At 39.1% G+C, this 21,797-nt stretch overlaps 2 protein-coding genes across 7 annotated transcripts in view; one reads left to right on the top strand and one right to left on the bottom strand.

Annotated features, from left to right (window-relative positions):
- The window catches only part of Ilk (integrin linked kinase), a 91,465-nt gene that overhangs the window by 29,745 nt on the left and 39,923 nt on the right, over positions 1-21,797 (bottom strand). Inside the window, exons 1-2 of one of the 6 annotated variants that reach the window (XM_067132857.1) lie at positions 5,783-6,141; positions 1,345-1,442 (exon numbers count right to left, since the gene is read on the bottom strand). In XM_067132857.1, the coding sequence (XP_066988958.1) occupies positions 1,345-1,433 (89 nt within the window). In that variant the 5' untranslated portion in view covers positions 1,434-1,442; positions 5,783-6,141. Of the gene's footprint in view, positions 1-1,344; positions 1,443-5,486; positions 6,142-21,797 lie in introns of those variants that run through there. The other 5 variants (XM_067132860.1, XM_067132858.1, XM_067132859.1 and 2 more) reach the window with 5 other exon arrangements.
- LOC136855655 (lysosomal cobalamin transporter ABCD4-like) overlaps positions 13,577-21,797 on the top strand; it is a 39,664-nt gene continuing 31,443 nt past the window's right edge. Inside the window, exons 1-2 of the mRNA XM_067132863.1 lie at positions 13,577-13,713; positions 15,749-15,909. Of these exons, the coding sequence (XP_066988964.1) occupies positions 15,762-15,909 (148 nt within the window). The 5' untranslated portion in view covers positions 13,577-13,713; positions 15,749-15,761. The remainder of the gene's footprint in view (positions 13,714-15,748; positions 15,910-21,797) is intronic.

Below are 21,797 nucleotides of genomic sequence, written 5' to 3'. Positions count from 1 at the left end.
AAAATCAGCGATGTGGCGCTGAAAACCGCTCCAAATATCCAGTCAACAACGCCACTAGCCAAGCGTCATAACACCGAAAAGCTGTTAACCAATGCCCTGATAAGCAAGGGCTACCTGTACTCTTATACAAATTGTAGGAACATCATTTGGCAACACTATGAGCTAAATTAGGGGTAACTGAAAACTTTTTTTGTAGCAGGAAGGTAGTCTGACAGTGGATGTCTAACCCCCAGTTTCTCACTACGGCTACGCTTCAGGCATCCATTGATAAATTTTGTTTGATCCCATTTATCCCCCATAATGAGCATTTCAAAGCAAAAGAAAAACTTTCCGCCTGAAGTGATATTGTCAACACTCGGTGAAGAGACTGATGCTGACTACGAGAGTCAGAATAGCAACTCAAAAGTCCTTGATATAGGCAGTGGAGAAGATTTATTTGATTCTGAAGAAAACCGTAATTTACATTCAAGCATCACATTGCCAAGTGACAGGGCAGTAACTGATAAGGAGAGGAGTCCCTTTACTTTTTGTTCACCCAAAGGTGTGAAATTTATTGTTCAAGATAAGGAAAACCCTCTGGAGCTCTGAGAGAAGTTTTTTCATGACGAAGTCATGGAGCGCATTGTAACACAAACGGACAGATTTGCCAACCAGTTTCTAGATGAATAAATAGAAAGTTTGCCTAGAATATCATGTGCACTAAAATGGTTGAGATGGTATGATACAAATGCTAATGAGATGAAACCACCACTGCTCTATTGGCTGTATGTTTCAGGGAATGGCATACCAAGGAATAAATTTTTCCCCTTTATGTTTCAAGCATGTAATCTTTAAGATATGCAAAATAAATTTTTTCAGCTTTTCTTATCCTACATTATTTAATATCCTAATACATTTGTACAAAAAACATAAAAAAAAATATCAAAGTAAATTAGAACACAAAAAAAAGCATAAAAACTAGCATAGACCAAATGACATCTCTACGAGCTAGAAAATGTGACAATACAAGAGCGGCGATGTCTCCCATAAGTGAAGCTTAACAGGTTATAGAGAAAATAATATAAATAAATGATAATGTAGTACATGATTTTAATACTGAGGAAGGCACCAAATCATGACTACGACACAGACCAAAATTTAATAGCACTGACTTTCCCATCAACAATAAGATTGAGGAAAAAGGTTATCATCATACAGTATTGAGAATAAGGAAAACGGTATCACCTGGAATAACCAACCAGCCACAAAGCTTCTGACAAACTGTCCATTGATATACTAGAGCAACAGTTTCCAGTAAGGACACTGTAATTCTGTTCAAAAATGCAGAGGAATACAAATACATACCCTTGGTTCATATCATGTTCAGTGTCATCAAGCCATAGTCGTACTTGTACTGTGTTCCCCTCTCGACACCAGTGGAAAATATCATCCATGGCTTACAGCTGTAAAGAAAGACAACCAATGATATTCTGCACTAAATTTCATTGATGGACAATGCAATTGTAGAAAAAAAAATCCCTTTGAGTCTTCATTCTCATCTACCACTAAAAATAAATATCTTGTACAAAAATTATAACTTTACATTCTACCACTAAAAATAAATATCTTGTACAAAAATTATAACTTTACATTCTACTAACAGGTTACTAACCATGAATGGAAATTACCAAACTACGTACACTTCAACTTTTTCACATACAAAGCCGTCACTTTACTATATCCTAAAGACCTATGACACTATCCCTAGAGCTGTCCCCAAAGCTGAAGAGATCAGCTTGTAACTGCCTGGGTAAACTGTGGTCCTCAGTTTTACTGGGCCTAAGAAGTCTGGTTTTATTCATAGTATTGCAAGCTGTAAGTCAGAGTAAAATACAGGACATATCCCAACCCTGCCTTCCCTAACCTCATCTAAAGTGCAGTGGAACCCTCACCCCTTGAACATCCAAGCCCACCTGACCTAGAATTATTAGAGCTACTTTGGCTTGTTATCTACGCGTCACCCAAGGAGCTAGTACTAAACACTGTATGGTAAATGTAAAGTAGACAGCCGCATGAAGATATAGTTTATTAATATAACTTGTCAACCACACAATAACGAAATGGGTGCATATAATATTTTGATCCCCAAGGGGATAGTACTAAACACAGAATCCCAAGGAGTTTCCACCATATTTACTACTAGCACCTTGGAGTATGCAACGTGTAGATAAGCCAAAGTAGCACCAAATTATTCCCTAATGAAAAATTGCAAAATGACCATCATTCAACCATTTCTGATATCAAATTTAATTTTGGCAAAAAATTAACCGTAAATGTAAAGGAAATGGCTGCAGAATGATATAATTTTTTTAACATAATTTTTCTGCTTAAAATGGTGTACAGTATACAATGCAGTATGGGTGAGGTCATTTCAGAAATCTACCGAGATAATGAGAAATTCACACCTTTTGCCTATACTGTATTTTTACTTTAATCCCTGAGGGGCTGGTACAGCCATGCTCATAAGTGATGCTGAATGACTGCACAGGATTTCATTCAAATTCACTAACTAGCAACCTAAAATGCTGCACATTAATCTCTTACTTCAATGTGAAAACACTTTTTTTTTTACAAGATACAATCACAATATGTTTCACAGGAGTAAAATCTGTCATATATACCAAAACTGTAAGAAAATATTACGTGTAGCCAAATTTCGCAAAACCAGTGACATTTCCAAAACTTTTGTTCATTCACCGCTGATGTGTTCAACAAAAAACTCTTTATCATTTTATGATTTTTCTTATCATTTTAACATTTGAGAGTTCAAATGTTTAAATGATAAGAAAAATCATAAAATGATTTCATATTATGATGTTGGCTTGAATTGCAATTTTTAAATTGCAACAATAAAGTTTTAAACAGTCCTATTTGATTATTTTTACGGCTCGTGATGAAAAAAAGATAAAGAAATAAAGTCGTAATTATTACTGTAGCTAAAATGCATCACCAATACTAATGGGTGGGCGTGGCCTCTGTGACATAACCATTGGGGTGGCAGCAACATGAACCAGTTGGAACAGATTTACAGAGTAAACACAATGAAATGATCTTGAAAATATTTACGTATTCTATGTTTATTAGAATATTTGCATTTTCATAAAAGATAAAATTATTTGTTATATGTCTTAACTACAGGCAGTCCGTGGTTCCATTCCAACAGCGTGACGATAAGCAAAACTCGCCGATAACCGAAAATCGGTGATTTTTGGCGCTTATTGGGCCAATAACCGGGTATAGGCGGGGATAACCAGAGATCGGCACCTCTGTTAGGTATGTATTGGCGCCAATCCCAATTATCGGCACCAATAAGCGGAAATCGGCAATTTTCGGGGCCAAAAATTGCCGATTTTCTTCACCAGACAAGTGCCATAAAACCAGATCGCCGCTAACCAAGCCCTTCTGTTAACGCTAAGGTTTTGTTTCTAGGCCTAGGGGTATTAGGTTTCTTCCCTTACTAAATACATATTACAGGCAATCCCCGGGTTACAGCGATCTCGGGTTACAGCATTCCGACTTTATGATGCTTAGCTCACAGCGCCATTAACCCGATTTTACAGCACTGTAACCCGGTTTTAAGGGGCCATAACCAAGTTTTATGGCACTTGAGGCACCATAAGACCATTTACTCCCATTATTATTATGATGTTCGGGTTTAAGGCGTTTTTCAGTTTACAGCGCGGTGCTGAGAACGGAACCCCACCGTAAACCGGGGACTGCCTGTACTCTTAACATTTACAACTCCGTAAACACTGACAATTTGTGTCAGGAAAGCATGTGAAGTTGTCTGTTCATCCTCACACTTCAGGTTACCTTATGAATCAGTTATATACAAAAATCAAAGAGAACTACTTTTAAAAAAAATAGTCCTCGTTACTTGAAAAAAATCTGTTGCATAGGCCTTGATGTTAATGCCAATAACTTTAAATTTAAAACTTTACGGAAATAATTCAGAGAATCACATCTTTTATTGTTCAAAGAACAGGTAGCCTCTAGAAATAAATCATTTAGTAAAATAGATTGCAATTCAGAAGCCTTCTATTTTCTATTAGGCCTGCACATCATTAGCTCAACATTTGGGCAGTTTGAACATAGTTTAACACTCCAAATGTCAAAGAAAGTTATTTGTAATTCATATTTCTATTTCAAACATTTTTTTATGATTGCTGAGCCTATCACGTCTACTGTTACAGGCTTCTTGCAGCGAGCTGTGCTTTGAGCTAAGCAATATAAAAAAAATGTATATACAAGTACCCTGTACAGGCAGTCCTGGCTATCGGCGGGAGTTCCATTCTGAGGGTGTGATGATAGCCGAAAATCGCCGATAACTGAAAATCACCGATTTTTGGGGCCTATCAGCGCCGAAAAGCACCGAAAATCACCAATTTTCGGTTATCGGCCCAATACCCAATTATCGGCACCGATAAATGGAAACTGGCAATTTTCGGCACCGAAAATTGCTAATTTTCATCGCTAGACAAGCACAGTAAAACTGGATCAATGATAACCGAGCCCACCAATAATCGGGGGCTGCCTATACTGTATACTCAATTCATTCCATGTCAACTACAAATGATACCAGGGACTAAAAAATATATCTACTAGCCCATACAGTAAATAATGTTAGCTGTGAATTTACATACTTATCAACAAATATGACAGGAATAAAAACAAATTCAACACTGCTTGGAAACTGCAAAACATTTTCCGTCGCATCTGAGGTTTTGGACGACGCAAAAAGGATCATGGTGCATCACATTTGAGCCTGGCTGTACTAAACACAGCATTCTGCGGTACTTCCGCCACACTTAGTATACCATCCACTCACGGATTACCACAAAAACATAAACGGCAGCAAATTTCTCGTTCTCTCAATTTTCTCAGATTATCTCACTTTTACTGCACCATATACACCCTTTTCTATACTGTTTAGCCCAGAGGTTCTCGATCTCTTTATTACCACGCCCCCTCTAAGAGCTGGCCCTTCCCTCCACGCCCCCCTTGCATCTATGAATAAAATTCCTTCCCAGGTTTAAAGAAAAATGAGAAAAAATAAAAGATTTTTTTTAATCTTTTGGGAACGAATTAGCGAGACGCTTGACACTGCTTCTTCGCGACTCTCGTTAAGAGAATAAATATAGAATTTTTACTTTTCCCCTTGGGCTCGCGCCCCCACTCGATACTGCTGACGCCGCCCTAGGGGGGCACGACCCCTAAAGACACCCTTCTTAAATTGTCCTCGCATACCTAGGTCACTGCACTCCTGATAAACGACGAAACACAGGCTAATCTGGGCCACCTGGACGAAATCGGGAATAGGGTAGCCCGGGCTACTAGCCTAATAGCCTGTAGTGGGCTAACGTCAAATAGCCTGTGGGCTGCGGTACGTAAGACACTCCCCTTTTAAATATAGCACAATTACATTTAAAATAATAAGAAGACCTCACCTGACGCACCTTCCCCCGCAAGAACTACTCCTCGTAACTATAAATAGGCAAGTAAACAGCGTAGGTCACGCCTACAGTGGCCTGCGACGGGAAAAAAAAAAAGAGTGGGGAGAGAGAGAGACAGAGAGACCCGCCTTCAGCCCAGTCGTCTTGGTGATCAGTGGCCTGGCGTTGATCTCCTCCCTTTTCCGTTGTTTCGCCTTGGGAAGAAACACCTTTGGCCAGCAACTGAGGGGGTCACGGTGCCAAAAAACGGGTGGGGAAAGTTCAGGCACGGTACTTTCCTCGACACTTACCATCTGGCACCTAAGGCACCCGAATTGTACCACCACACCTACGCACGGGCACCCGTCACTATTGTTCGGCCCCGTTTTCTCTGAAGGATAATTAAAACTATCAAACTAATTGCTCCCTGGAATCTTTTTTTAGGAAGGAAAATAATCTGTAATTTTGCCTCGTTTTTAATCTAATTTTACATTTGCTGATTAAGCGGCGTTGCATGTCTCGGAAGACGCGAGGCTTGAAATTAACGTTGGTCTTCTTATAATCTTCATTAGTAAACAATGAAAAATGAAAAGTGTTGCGCAAGTAAATGAGAATTCCCGAGCTCAACTGTTATGTTTCTGGTAAAAGTTTGTTCCAGCAAGTTAATTTCACGTGCAAAGATATACAAATTAAGAACGAACGCTTCATTAACAATTTTTCGAATTAATATACTAAATTTCACCCACTGGGCTTTAAAATTGGTGAAAACAACATGCGATATCTTCAAACGATGATGCCTTTTAATCCGGTACTCTTACCATCTAATTTTTTCTTATTTTATCATAACAAACCTGTTTGTGTATCAGCAAATCGGACAAGTTAGAATTCAATTAATATCAATCATGCTAACACAAAGGGTGTGACCAAAGAAAAGGCTTCTGTGGTTAGTTAGGAGATGACATCAGACAGGAAGCTGTAAGCAGACGCATCAATGTAATGCAAGGTGCGGTTTATCTAACCCATTTTATCGCTTGAACGACAGACGCGATTATTCGTGCCCTCAGTGGAATTGACCTCTTCATAAAATGAGAGCAAATTTCACTGTACGAGATCGCACATTATTTTCATGTACAGGAATTCTTAAACAGACAGTTCAACAAAAGGGTATTTACGAATAATATAATCATAGTTTACTGCCACGCCCATTTCACGGATTATGTAATTCCCATGTCCACACGTCTGCAAGATAAAAGAGTAGGCAACCTGCGGTTCACGGGGCTGATCTGACCTGTAACCCTTAACCCGTTACTTATGCCGTGGTATCCCAAAGAGAAAGTAAATGCTATAACAACCCTGACCGTTGTGTGTGTGGGTCGATGTACGAGGTGGTTAATGTTTTGGAAATTAAAACGAGCGATTCCACAACAATTCGGCAGTTAAAGTATGAATGTGGTAGTGACCACTGTCTTATTGTTTTCTTTGCCGTTGCATTCCGGGTCGAAATTTTTTCCGCCCAGCTCATGTTTGCTACGCCCGTGGATTGTTCCTTGCTCTCTGTCCTCCAAGATGTGTATGAGATTATGGGAGTCAGCGTCTGCTGAACTTGGCTGGCAGTCTTAGCCCTTAAGATCTGCTTTTGATAACGGACAGGCTGTACCCTCTTGACGCGCGAGCGTGCGCACGCTCACACACACACAGCTCAGTATATCTTAGTTTAACCAGACCACTGAGCTGATTAACAGCTCTCCTACGGCTGGCCCGAAGGATTAGATTTATTTTACGTGGCTAAGAACCAGCTGATTACCTAGCAACGGGACTTACAGCTTATTGTGGAATTCGAACCACATTATAACGAGAAATGAATTTCTATCAGCAGAAATAAATTCCTCTAATAATCCATTGGCCGGTAGGAGAATCGAACACTGGGCCAACAGCGTCCTAGCCGAGAGCTCTACCCACTCTTCCAATGAAGAACTAACACACACAATATATATACAGTATATATATATATATATATATATGTGTGTGTTACCAGTAACGTGTGAAAACCGGTATTCAATATCTAGAGAATGCCTAGGCAATATATACAGTGCCGAAAATCGGCCGTCAAAGTATGAAATATTTGATATTTCATACATTTCCTAGGCATTCTATACAATGTCAAAAGGCAAACCGGCAGAGTATAGAATACTGTAGTCTCGTTAGCGTCGCCTGGGAAATGGAAGGTTATGGGGTTAATATCTTGTGCAACATTTGCTTCAACATTGAGAATGCTGTCGAAGGTAGGAGACAATCGAATCTGGAATTACAGGCCAAAACAAATTAAAATGGACTCTGGCAAAAAAATTGCATGTTTACGAGTCCCTATCACTAACGTCAAGGGATGCGGTGACTCACACAATCTGTTGGCAGTTGTTATGAATGTGACAGAAGACGGCTTTTACTGACTTGGAACAACACTATTGATTTTAAAGCAACTCTATGCAAGATCACAACTTAATGTTTGTCCAGAGAGCTTGCTCAGAGTTGAAGGTGTTCCTGACCACGAAACACCTCTTCGATCTGTTGCTACCGCTCAGTCCACGGGAAGCGGCCAAAAGGGTTTGCGAGGTGTCTGTGCAAGAATGAAAACTAAGTGCAATTCAAAATGCCATTATAGCCTTACTTGTTGCAATAAGTAAGTCGTGACAGCTGTGATTCTCTTGCTCTCCCAGTCAGAATATCCTGTACTTTATTTCGTATTTTTTAATTTATTTTTGAAACACTTTTTCATTATGAAACATATAAATTTTTAATTATTCTTTCATTTTCAGACATTTTATTTGAAAAGACCTTTCCCAGTTTATACTTTTCCAGATTAGTACTTGTCATTCTTTATAATGTTTAGGAAAAGTATGTAACAACTCAGATATTTCATACCTTGCCTAAAACTTTAGGCATTGTACATATTGCCTAGTCATTCTATAGAATACCTGCTTTTCACACATTGCCGGTATCATATACAGTATACATACATACATACATACATACTGTATACATATGTACATATATATATATATATATATATATATATATATATATATATATATATATATATATATATATATATATCCCTTAGAGTGAGTGGTTCCGGGGGTTAGCACTGTACTTTCCTGTAAGCCTTTTTGGGATGAAGTTACTAGTCCTATGTCCTTTTTGAAGCTTGTTTTGACCACCACAGTTTTCCAATTACCAGATACCAAATTCGAAATTCGTGGCTTAGGTCACCTTCCTGCCCCATGCCCAGGAGTCGTAGTTTGTTCCCCTTGTTTGGTGGGCAAAGAAGCTACCGATCATTGCGCGATGCATACAGTCAACACAGTTGTGAATGAGTCCTGGCATCAGGGATGCTTAGGAGAAAAGATCATAGTGCCACACTAGTAAGAAAAAGCATATATATATATATATATATATATATATATATATATATATATATATATATATATATATATATATATATATATATATATATATATATATATATATATATATATACTGGGTGGAAAAATGTGGAGTTGGTAAGTGACAAGCGCATTTATGTGGAATATGAACGTGGAACGACGTCTTTTGGTGGTATTCAAATGCGACGAACTTGGTCAGTCCGTCGCTGATTCTAGCCCCGTCTCAAGTCTAGTGGGCGAATCCACAGGAACGTCGCTCCGGAATGGTTCTTGATTTCAACTCCTCAGTGAAAGTTTTATTTCCAGTCTCTATTTGACTGGTAAATCGTAGATTCCGGCAATTTCCTTTTGTGCGGTTAGTTAATTTTGAAAAGCAGCGCAGTCTCATTCCAGTTATGGTGCGACCAGTATCCCTTACATGTATGAAAACCCCTCAAGCTCTCCGAATCATATCTTGCTGATAATTTTATGCTCAGTTAATCTTTGTGAGGTGGATCTATCGCTTGTCCTGTCATAAATTTCATTACAGTTACTGCATTGTATTTTATAAACACCGGCATCTGCACGTTAACGTCAACTGCCAATGGATTTAGGATAGAGAAGAACGAATGGATTATCAGATTTGAGGATTCAGCTTTTTTTTTAAAAGTTCTCAACGTGAAGCAGCTTTATGTGAGTGTTAGTCTATATGTTTACTATTTGTGGGGCCTCTATAGTATACTTTATTCTCTTTATAGTTAGCCATTTCGATAATATATCCTTGGTAGAGTGACTGGGTCAGATGCTGAATTATATAATTTCCTTTACCAGACATCCACGCGAACACACCTTAAGGAGGTACACAGTTTGCCAGTCTTCTTTTGATTAAAACATCCAGGAATGGCAAAGTATCGTCTGTTTCTCATTCACTTTTAGATTTAATGGCTGGCACTGGCTTACGTAGCCTATTAAAAAAATTATTGAAATATACGTATCTAAGCCACATCATTCAGGGGGTATGATGGACGACAATATTTATTTCAAAATATTCAATGTAGAGGTTCTCTAGAAGAGGGGGAGAGGGTGGGCTGGCCATACTTCAGCCAAGTTTTTGTTTATAAAGGTTAACAATGAAAGAATAAACAACACTGTTGATTATTCATAGGTTAATTAACTGTATTGTTTTATCCGTGTCAAGACGAAAATATTCTCGATATCGTTGTAATTTCCTACTTAGAAAAGACAACACATCAGCGATTGGGACGAGGTAGATAATGAATACGCCTCGGCTAAGCATTCTGATGTAAGGGATGTTTAAGCTATTAAATTCATGCGAGAAATCTCGTGCTTTTGGGAAGGCGAGGAAGTTCCTAAGAATTGGGTAAATGAATCTGCCGGCCATTTGGATGGCTTTTACATAGATGAACCACTACTGGATATAATGATTCATGGGAGTAAAATTATTGAGTAGTTTGACTGGTCCCCAGAAGCCGGCATCATTTTTTTTTTATCATTTCCTATGGTTCTAAGTGATTTATCAAATTGCCCAGCAATAACTGTTAAGGACCCTTCATTGATTTCTCATAGGTCTGTCCTTCATTTAATAGTCCTTGAGCCTTATATGAATGTCTGTCTCTATCTAAATATACCGTCTTCTATCTCTATCAAATTTTGTGATAACGATGTCATCATGCTTACGCAACGTTATCAAAGCTTTTTATTTAAACCTTCTCGGGAGCGATTTGTTGTTTTATTCTGTTTCTAGATATTTAACAAAATACCCTGAAGGCAGACATCTTTTTTCGTCAGAGCTGTTTTTTTTTAGCAAAATGTTTATCGACACTCCAGAAATTTAATTACTTAGGTTCTTCCACGGTAAAGGGTTGGTTAGGGAGATTCACTAGGCCTGTATTATTAGATGGGGCTAAATTAGTCCACGTGTTAATGGTAATGGGTCTTTTTATTTTGTTGTGCAAATTTATTTCTTTAGAGTTTTTCCACCATTCAGCTTGCTTCAATATGCTCAAATTCTTTCTTTATTTAGCATTTTCAGTAACTTTTCCTTTTTTGTCCTAAGTCATATAAGTTTTGCTTACTTTCCAGCCGTTCATTTTTAGTTTCCTGAAAAGAAAACTATTGTCCCGGCTTTGTTTGTCCGTCCGCTCTTATTCTGTCCGCACTCAGATCTTAAAAACTATTGAGGCTAGAGGGCTGCAAATTGGTATGTTGATCATCCACCCCCCAAGTCATCAAACATACCAAATTGCAGCCCTCTAGCTTCAGTAGTTTTTATTTCATTAAAGGTTAAAGTTAGCCATAATCGTGCTTCTGGCAACGATATAGGATAGGCCACCACCGGGCCGTGGTTAAAGTTTCATGGGCGGCGGCTCTTACAGCATTTACCGAGACCACCGAAAGATAGGTCTGTTTTCGGTGGCCTTGATTATATGCTGTAGCGGCTGTACAGAAAACTCGATTGTGGCGAAGAAACTTTGGGGGATTTTTTACTTGTTTACTTGAAGTCCCAGAAAGCTGACTCATCAACGCCTTCGTTTTTCTTAATCATGTCCACTTTTTCCTAGCTATTATCTCCTAGTTCCTTAGCATTTCATTTTGTTGTGTATTCTCTTGTAAAGTCTCTCTCGTTCCATTAACCGTCCCACACCCTTTATTGTTTGTTTTCACATTTTGCTATTATCCTATGGACTTTCCTCCACCACTTTGTATACCTGTCCTATCAACTACCTTTTCCTGCACTACGTGTCTTAATCCTGCAATATCAATATAACTTTTGAACTTTTCATGATAGATAATGCTCATCCTTTGCCTGACACCGTTTCTATTTAACTGTGTCAAATTCACATCTAGCAACATTTTTGCACACAATAACCTGTGTGTTTAATTTGTTTTGATGCCCTCTGCAGAGAGCATATCTTACTGTTATCTCTTTCTTTTTTCAGTCGATAGTTGATATGTTGTTCCTCCATCACTTGTTGCATTGTCAGAATATTCACTGATCACTTTTATCATATTACACTCAGTCTACATCTTTAATTTGCGTACTTCATATCTAATTGTCCACCCAACCCGCCTTGGGCCGATGTTATTGGCACTTTTTCTTTATGTAAGTCTATATTTCTTTTCTGTTCATTTTGTCCTAACCCTTTGTCAGTGGGTTTAATTAATTCCCTCGTTGACTCTGCATCTCTAGTAATTAACTTAGGAATGGCATTACTCTGCTGCCTTACACTCCTTTCTTCTTTATCCACTTTACTATTCATTTTCAGTCGTATTATTTGGCTGCCTCCTGTACTCGTTCTGATTTCAAATTCTCTATTCATACTTGGGCTAAACTACTTAGGCTTCTTTGTTTGCTTTAAAACAATGGGTAGGCTAATTGCTTAAGTACTTTCAACCAATTTCCTATATTGGCTAATGCTGTGGTCATGATGTCAAGCATAATACAACTTCCAGTTCAGCATCTGCCTTCAATAAAAAAATACTTGTTCTTTTTTAAGTGTTTCTTTCACGACAGTTAGGAGATTCTCGGTCAGAACTTCTTCTTAACCGCGTTAGCATACGAAGAATTCAGTGTGTCGAGTCGAATACCTGTGCAATCTTACCTTCATAATCCATTTCTTCAACCTTTCGGAAATATGACCAACACTGCTAAATGTTTGGTTTAAATTCCTCTTCGGGGATTCCAGTTCATATTCCGAATGATCCAGTTTACTTTTTTGTAGGCTTTCACTGCCTCAATACCGGCACATTATTGTGTGTCCATGTACTACAAAACGCACCTCCTGCATATAAATGTACAGGATGTCTTTCTCTTCGCCACATGGTATGAATATCAATCATCGTAGGCGCGAAAACTAGGCACGTCTTGCCACAAGCACTATTTTGTTTGTTTATGTAAACGAAATTCTTTTTAAGCAATTATCGTTTGGAACGCCATACTGTAGAAATGGTGTCAGTTTTGTAAAGCCCTTATTATACGATAGAAAATCTATGAACAGGTTGCTTTTAATGAAAATTAATCGGAAAAATATTAACGAAAAATGTTAGTCCATATGACAAGAATGCCATGATGTTGGAGTTTCTGTGAGGCACTGCCTTAAGAGGATAGATCAGAGACCTTACGAAACAAGTGAGTTAAATTAAAAAAGACCCAGTTGCGTTATAATGAAGAGGATGGGCCTACTGTCTTCTTTTTGTCAAAGGAATTACGAATTTTTTTTGCTGTTTCACTTAAGTTTGTGATACTCAAATAGACAAACATTATTATGCACTGATTTTCCGTCAGTGGAAAACAAGAAATTCCTGTTATTATGATTAATACTGCTTATGTTGTTGAATATTAGTTAAGACTCATACAACTAATTATGAAATATTAAATAAAAAAAAATAATTAGATAGTAATGTAATGAGGCGTGCATGCAATTCTTGAGTGCCCAACTCACAGTATAGGATTTCGGAACAGTTTGAAGACCAGTTTTCTAAAAATGCAATTTCACTTGCACTAACGATTGAATTTACTGCAGATACAGTTATTTCCTTTTAGATTCAGCCACTATTTTCCGTAAACTGAAATGTATTTTTTAAAAATAGACTCGCCGGATGCCCCTGGGGGAGCTTTCAACCCCCCCAAAACTTCTGAAAACAACACTTCAGGAGGGAAGAAGAACTGCGTTGGAATTCAGGACCAGAAACTACAAAGTTACTGATGTCAGCACTCGGCAATTAGTCTTCCCCCAGGTGCTCCATCGAACTAGGAAAGTGTGGAAGCGAGTTGGCAATTGCACGAATGCTAAGTTATAAACGTATGTTGCATTATATAACCGTTGCATTTTAGTAAACGCGCGAGTAGTGTAGCTTAATTGACAGTGGGCCAAATATTCGCTGAGCGTAGTCGAAAATTCACCAGCATCAATCGTAGCCGTCGTCATATCATAATGACATTAGCATATTATTAATATGCAGTGCTGTATCTCATATTAAAGACTGTGAGTCATCGTTGTGCCTATAACTGAGGCTTACTTATAACCGATGTACCATAAGCTTGTTAAGGAGAGCTTAAAATAAGGCTTTTAATTTGTTTTAGCCAATTCATGATTTAGGTCGCGACCATAGGGGGCTTGTGCCGTCAGTGCGCCTCGTTTGGTACGCTGTAGGCATTACTTTAGGGGCTTTGCAGTGTCCCCTCGGCCCCTAACTGCAACCCATTTCATTCCTCTTGCTGTATCTCCGTTCGTATTCTCTTCCTTCCATCTGACTTTCCACCCTCTCTAACAATTGTTGCAAAGTGCAGCTGCGAGGCTTTCCTCCTGTTACACCTTTCAGACCTTTTACTGTCAGTTTCCCTTTCAGTGCCAAATGACCTGGTAGGTCCCAGCACTTGGTCTTTGGCCTAAATTTCTATATTCTATTTCATGATATAGGTCATAGGTTAGCTTGGCAGTAGCCTATGCTTTGTCAGCACTTTTATTATTATTATTATTATTATTATTATTATTATTATTATTATTATTATTATTATTATTATTATTATTATTATTATTATTATTATTATTATTATTATTATTATTATTATTATTCAGAAGACGAAACCTATTCAATGGAAGAAGCCCACCAAAGGGGCCATTGAGTTGAAATTCAAGCTTCCAAAGAATATGGTGTCCATTACGAAGAAGTAAGAGGAGGTAAAGGGAAAATAAAAAAGAAGAGGTCTCACCAATTATATAAAAAAAAAAAAAATTAATAAAAAGATTAAAATGTACGAGGAATTAAGGACCTCTGGAACTGAGAAGTTCAACAGCCAGGCACGTTTGCTGCATATTGGTGCCGCCGTTCAACAAGTCTGGTAAAGGGGATCAGGAATCAGTTGCAAATGTGAAAGACTTGTTAAAATACAACTTACGACAAAGTGACACACAAGAGACCCTCCATTGATGGTCCAAGTCATAACTGCTGCTATTAGGAAACAGAACCCACCACCACAAACCACTCTATCGAAAAGAGATAGTTCTCTGGCAGAAGCAGACGTCCGCACCAGAGAACAGTAAGTAGTCGAGTAAAGGAATCGCAGATGACCTATAACAGGTTGCATTGATTTTGTCAATATTATAAATATATGAGGCCTTATGAACAATACCAAACTCTCACCCTGCATTTGATGGAACTTTCATTAGAAACACAAGTACTTTTACTGGAATAGCATGTAATACTTCATTATGAAAGAGAGAGAGAGAAACAAATGTAGTATCCTAAAGAACACTAATCTAATCGCTAAGAGAAGCAGCCTACTAGGCTAAGCCTAATTTTGTCAAGGAGGAGGTGTCATCAGTAGGTTGAGCAGCTACTTAGTACGAAAGATAACCAGATTTCATTGAGACCCTTGTGGTGTAATGGTAAAAATATATCATGCATACAAAGGGCGTCAGTGTAGTCTTGATCATGGGTCAGAGAAGGCCTAAGCATGGACAACAACCAAATAAATGGTTTATGCTAAGTTACCTTACAGCCAAACAGACAAGTTCAAATTAACAAGTAGCTATGCAAAAAGCAGCTCGATCCTCACACGTCACTGCATCCATTTATCATGGCTATTCTCTCTCCACACAAAAGCTATTTTAGCAATTGTCCTAATGCGGTTAAAAAAAAAGTGACATTTGTTAATGTATCAGTTTCTGTCATTGAGATAATTGAAGTAAGATGTTTGTATTTATGGGAAAAAATGATTCAAATTTTGTTATTTTTAGAACTGTCTTCAGCTGCTTAACATTTGGTCATTTTGAATGTATTAAGTTTTCAGACCTGTTTTCTTATTGCTGAAAGTTTTGCTCTTTTTTTTTTCAGCTGTATTGCAAGTATGGAGAAATCAAAAGATAAAAGCGATGATGTGGGATTTGATTTGCACATGTTCAAACGGTTACTGAGAATCCTTGGTGTTATTTTCCCAGGAATCTTGTCAGTTCCTGCAGGACTCTTCTTCCTCCTCTTGTGCCTTAGCTTTCTAGGTAAGTTTTTATGTATATAAATGATATAATTTAAATGAATTATTTTGGTCATTGCAATGTAGTATTTTATTATTGCTTTTGCCCCTTAGGGGGGCTAGTCCCATCAGTGCATCACACAGGGTCTTGCACTGTCCCTTCGACCCCTAACTGCAACCTCTCTCATTTCTTATACCGTACCTGTGTTCATATTCTCTTTCTTCCATATGACTTTCCACCCTCTCTAAAAATTGTTTCCCAGTGCAACTGCAAGGTTTTCCTCCTGTTACAACTTTCAAACCTTCTTACTGCCAATTTCCGTTTCAGTGCTGAATGACCTCATAGGTCCCCCCGCTTGGCCTTTGGCCTAAATTCTGTATTTTCTTTTGTTCTATTGCTTTTATTACCTGAACTGTATACCTTTATAATTATAAGAAAACACATTTGAGCTTTTCAGTTGAGAAACATGCCAAGTGCCATTTTTAAAATATAATAAATTAAATTAAAAATACTTTGACCTAGGATGGCGCTTGGCATGTTTCTCGACTGATAGCCTCATATGTGGTGTTGTGGTGTAATCCATTACCACTCATGTGATTTCATTTTCCTCTTTTTCCGAGTCATCTGTAATTACGTGTGCTTATTTGGGATGAATCTTACCTGCTGTTAAAGATAGCTTATATCTCTGAGCCAGTAGGTGGTTCAGCATTCAAGGAAAAGATCGAATGGCTGCCTGGATGACTGTCTAGTACAGTACACCTGTTCTCCACCAGGTGTGTTTCAAATGTTTTAGCTCTGGTCAGAATTCTCTTTGCTGCCATTGTGTATAGGCACGTGTTGGCTGTTTGCTGCCATCAAGGTACTGTTCATTTATTTTTCCTAGGATGCCTTCCACTGAAACCAAGGCTAAGAACGTCAGGTTGTGTAAGAATGATTACGTACTGTGTTATGGAATTTAATTTTTTAGTGTAATGGTAATGATCTTGAAAAAAAAGTTAAGTATACCTTAGTTTAACCAGACCACTGAGCTGATTAACAGCTCTCCTAGGGCTGGCCCGAAGGAATTATTTTACGTTAAGAACCAAATTTACCTAGTGCTGGCTATCACCAGAAATAAATTCCTCTAATTCTTCATTGGCCGGCCGGAGACTTGAACTCGGGCCCAAAATGTGATCTTGAGAACTAAATATGATCTTGAGAATAGATGTGAGGAAGTAGGGATTTTTGAAGGACTTGTGCTTAAGTTTGTTAGTATAGGAGGAGAAGGGAAGCAGATAGATTGTGAAAGCAACTAGTTAGCTCAGGTCACCAACCTGTCATTTCTCCTCCCTTCTCCAGGTCCTTCGTCTTTAGTTATCCATACTCAGTGTAGGCTTTCCTTTTGCTGATGCTTTAGTTAGTACTGAGACTTCCTCTTGAGCGCCACGTTCCGACTCCCTTTCAGTTCAGGGAAAGCGTATTGAGAAGTTAGAAGAGGACGTAAACCTTATTTTGGGTGCCCCCACCCATCTGTAGCCCGAACCTGGGACTGCCTTGCGACAGTTTGAAGAGTCTGCTGCCAGAGAACCAGGTCGGTTCTCGGGGCAATGTGATTCTGTGCCCTGTGTCGCCTGCTTCTCCATTTTTTACGCTCTGAGCCTCGTTTAATGTGTTAGCCAAAAGATCCTTTTGGTGAACATGCGACTTCTGCCGTCAGTGGCACCTAGTCTTGGGTTGTTAGCACCAACAGGACTATAATTGCATAGGTATGAACATTGTTATTGATAATAATGTGTCTGTAGTGAGTTGTACTTGTCCTGTCATTTCGACTCAGTCTGTTGTTTAACCAACCCCTTCATATTTTTTGCTCATTCTAAATCCTTGTCTGCTAGCCTATTCCTCTTTCTGTGTCAGAAGTGCACTTGTTCATGCTTTATGTGCTTTTTCTTCGGCTATCAGTGAATCTCTTTCTTCTGCCTTGATTAATGTTTCTCTTTCCAAACCTACCATGGTCACAGTATCCTCCAATGTTTCCAAGCTAGATATTATTCTAGCTACTTAGCTTTCTAAGGATGCGTCGTATGGGAATGCTCCCAAGTCTGTTGATTCGCCTTTAGTTGAGGCAGGTCATCGTTGTAACTCCTCTTCCCCTGCCTCCCAATATTTCCTGTTTTCTTTGGTGCTTTTTCTTTTGCGCAGCTGACTTGTGTTGACTCGGCTGAATCGCCTCAGGCTGTGTTTCCCTCTCTCCCTTTCATCGAGTCGTGGATTGCATTACGGGTACTTGACTGCAGTCGCGTCATATTGCCTCTTGTTGCCAGCTGTTGCCTCCTGTTGCCAGCTGTCGCCTCCTGTCACCCAGTGTTGCCCTCTGGCGGAAGAAGAGCTTGAATCGGAGGAATCTCTTTCGGTTTGATCAGCTTTTGCTGGGGTGTTGTGCTTTGTGTTATCCTCATTTAGCTGAGGAGGGAGGCCATGTAGAGAATAGGTCTCGGATGTCTTCGAGTATTTCGACGCCCTTTAAGTATTTGAAAAAAGAGAACCCAAGCTTTCTCATTCAGTGAGAGTGCGTTTTGTAAGTTTCTCATACTCTGGTGCACAAAGTTCCCGTTAAGTCTGCCTCTCAGGATACAGGTGCTTAATCAGCGCTTTAACTGTCATCGGTTGAGGATTTGGTTTTCTTTCGCATTTCTTTGAAGAGACAAACTCGAGACTGACAAGTGCTTTGGACATGCTGAAACTGAGTCTCTGTGTAGATTGTTGAAGTTTTTATCTTTTATTGAACTTTTGCTTAGTATAATTGCCTCTTCTCTGCGTCAGCTTAGAGAGGTTGAGGTGCCAGCTTAGTGTGTTTGCCGTGCCAGCTTAGGGAGTTTGTGGAGCCAGCTTTAAGTGTTTTTAGCACCAGTGGGAGTTTAGCGAGGAAGAGTGTTAGTTTTCAACTTGCACAGTGAAACCCGTTTCTGGCACTACAGGCTAATGTTCTCATGCTTATGCTAACTCAGTTTCACAGAAGTGATAACACTTATGCTCCTATCTGTAGTAAAGGCTTATGCTGCACAGGATATGACAGCTGTTTTGGTTTCTTCTGTGGGTTGCCTTCTAAGTGTGACTCCCCTTAAGGCGATGAGGGAGGTATTTTATACCATTTGGGGATCTGTTCAGCCCACAGGTTCCAGCAGATGGCCAGTTGTAGGCCTTCTGGCATGCTTGGAGAGACTTAGGAGCAGAACCTTAAGTGGTGGAGGCACTGAAGGAGGATTATGATAACTTTTAAGTCCTCTCCACTGGTTTAGTCTCCTACAGTTGCTCCTTTGTGTCTTCTCCAGCAGAGGTATCTCATTCTGTAGTAGGAGGTTGTAACTTAGAGAGAATAAAATGGAGCAGGTATCGGTAATTCACTGGGATTTTACCTCTACTTTTTCATAGCGCCATAAGCAACCAGATATTGGCGCCTAGTGTTGGATGTATCAAGACTGAACAGTTTTGTGTCTGTCCCCATACTTTTTGGTTTTTCCAGCAAATTTTGTGTCTGTCCCCATACTTTGTGGTTTTTCCAGCATGGTTTAGTGACTTTCCAAAAGAACAACCGGATGTTTTGGTGGACGTGCTGGAGACATTTCTCAGTCACGCAAGTTCCATTGAGGTGTATTGACAGAGAAGGTAGTGCTCTTCAAGGCTTTTCGTTTTGGCTCGTGCACAGTGGCTCTAAAAGTATTCACAGGGAATTTGTTGCCCATAGGCAGATGGTGTCGACTTTTGGGAGCAAGAATTCTTTTCTACTGAGTCAACTGGTTCAAATTGGCCTACTATGTCAACAGTATTCCAAAGGCTAAGGATCTGTAGCGTCACCTGGCTCAGTCTCTGCATTATGATTTTCAGTCGACTTCCGTAACTCCTCCTCAGTACATTCTTATCTGGTGATGTGGGGATACTAGCAACTTTCCAGGCTTATCTGTCAGGAGACGAATAGGCACGTGCTTCTTGAAGAAGGAAGTTTACTGCGCGGTAAGGGCTTTCTTTGTTAGGAAACATGGCCTCGCTGGAGAATTTGTCAGAATAATCATGCTCAATTACAGTACATTCTCAGCATAAGGGATTATAACTTACAGCTAACATTCATTAAACTTGTAAGTAATCCAGGACCATCAATGTCGCCAAGTTCTGTAGGAGGGACGCCGAAACTAAGAGTTGACTATTTTTTATTCTTAAACCTATGTCCAGGTTTTGTTTTTTCCCTCTGTGTTGATTCGCGGACTCACGTATTCACGGGTTTCTCTGTGGAACATATCTAGCCAATATTCACAGAAAATTTGCCCATTCGCAGTATTTTTCACAGAGAAATATTCACTAATTACTGTATTTTCATGTAATTTTCATGAATAAATGCACTTTTTTGTGATAAAACTGTTAAAATACTCAGGTATAAGCATTTTCACAGGGTTTTTCTTGTGTTTAAAACTATCAAAATGGGCAGTTCTAAGTGTTTTTAGAGGGGTTTTAAGTATTCGCGGATTTTAGCTATTTGCGGGGGGCGTGTGGTACGCATCCCCCGTGAATACGGGGGGTTCACTGTAGTGACTGCATTGTGCATAGGACAAAATGAAATTATTGTTCAAAAAGGGGGCCACTCTCAATTGATGGGTGCAAATGCATTTGTCACAAGATGACCAGTGCATCACAAGACACAAGAAGGAGAGAGTGGTCAGACTCCACCTACTCTCTTCCCGTTGGCTATCACCCTACCTACTCTCTTCCCATTGGCTATCACCCTACCTACTCTCTTCCCATTGGCTATCACCCTACCTACTCTCTTCCCATTGGCTATCACCCTGCTGTCACCAACCTTGTTCTATTTTTAACCGGATCCAGCTAGTGCTAAGAGATTTTCCTCTACAAAAAGACCGTAGGTTTGTAGTTATGAAAAATACAAGTTGATTAAAAATTTGTCATATTCTGACAAATAGTTAGTCAAAATTAACCCCAGAATACCCTCTCTTATTAATGACAAAATGTCAATTCACCATCCTACTGTGTCGCACTTTGGCTTACCACATAAAATACTTATCTGCAGGGCTACACAATAGATAATTGCATAAGGAAATATAGGCACCATATAAAGAAAATAGACAAGATTAAAGCATATATGTAGCCTTAACTAAGTTTTCTAATACTGCATCTAGTGTGTTTATACTGACTACTGTATTGTATGAAAATAACTACAAAAACATCAAATCGCCTGTAAGAGGTAAAGCCCTTGGCTAGTAAATCCTCATGTTGTCAGTGAATCTCAAGGGTTCCACCGTATAAAAAGGAGATGCTCCTTGGATTAATCTTACATCTCTTGCCACCGCTGATCAACTTCATTCTCCCTAATGTTGAAAAATCGGAATGCAGAACCAGTGGCTCACTTGTGCAACAGAGGATAGGGTGTCGTTATTGAATGTCAGTCTTTCTTCTGTTGCCTGTGGCTAATGGGAAGGGCCCTGATTTTCCTTTTGTCAACCTTTTGTGAGTGTAGCCCCGGAATTGTGCAGCCAGAGGCAGAGAAGGGGTTTCTCTTCATTCCATTGTATTCCATTTACACAAGTTTAAATTTTTTAGTGTTCTAAAGTCAGTTCAGCTTAGCTGTCTGAGTATTTAAAGTGAAACATTCAGATTGTATGGAGACATTATATACAAAATATTTACAATAAAGAATTGTGAGTTTGCTCAGGATGAATGCAGGAAATGTTTGGTAGTGGGAAGATGGATACCTGGTGATGACATGAGTTAAAAACTAATATGCAGTGGCAGGAGCATTTGGCCTTAGTCACCTACAGTAGGAACAGCGGGAAGATGGATACCTGGTGATGACATGAGTTAAAAACTAATATGCAGTGGCAGGAGCATTTGGCCTTAGTCACCTATGTAGGAACAGCATGCCACAAGGA

Source organism: Macrobrachium rosenbergii, chromosome 32 (genome assembly GCF_040412425.1).
Source record: "Macrobrachium rosenbergii isolate ZJJX-2024 chromosome 32, ASM4041242v1, whole genome shotgun sequence".
In the NCBI taxonomy this organism is placed as follows: Eukaryota; Metazoa; Arthropoda; class Malacostraca; order Decapoda; family Palaemonidae; genus Macrobrachium; species Macrobrachium rosenbergii.
This window is presented reverse-complemented; position numbering and strand designations above follow the sequence as displayed.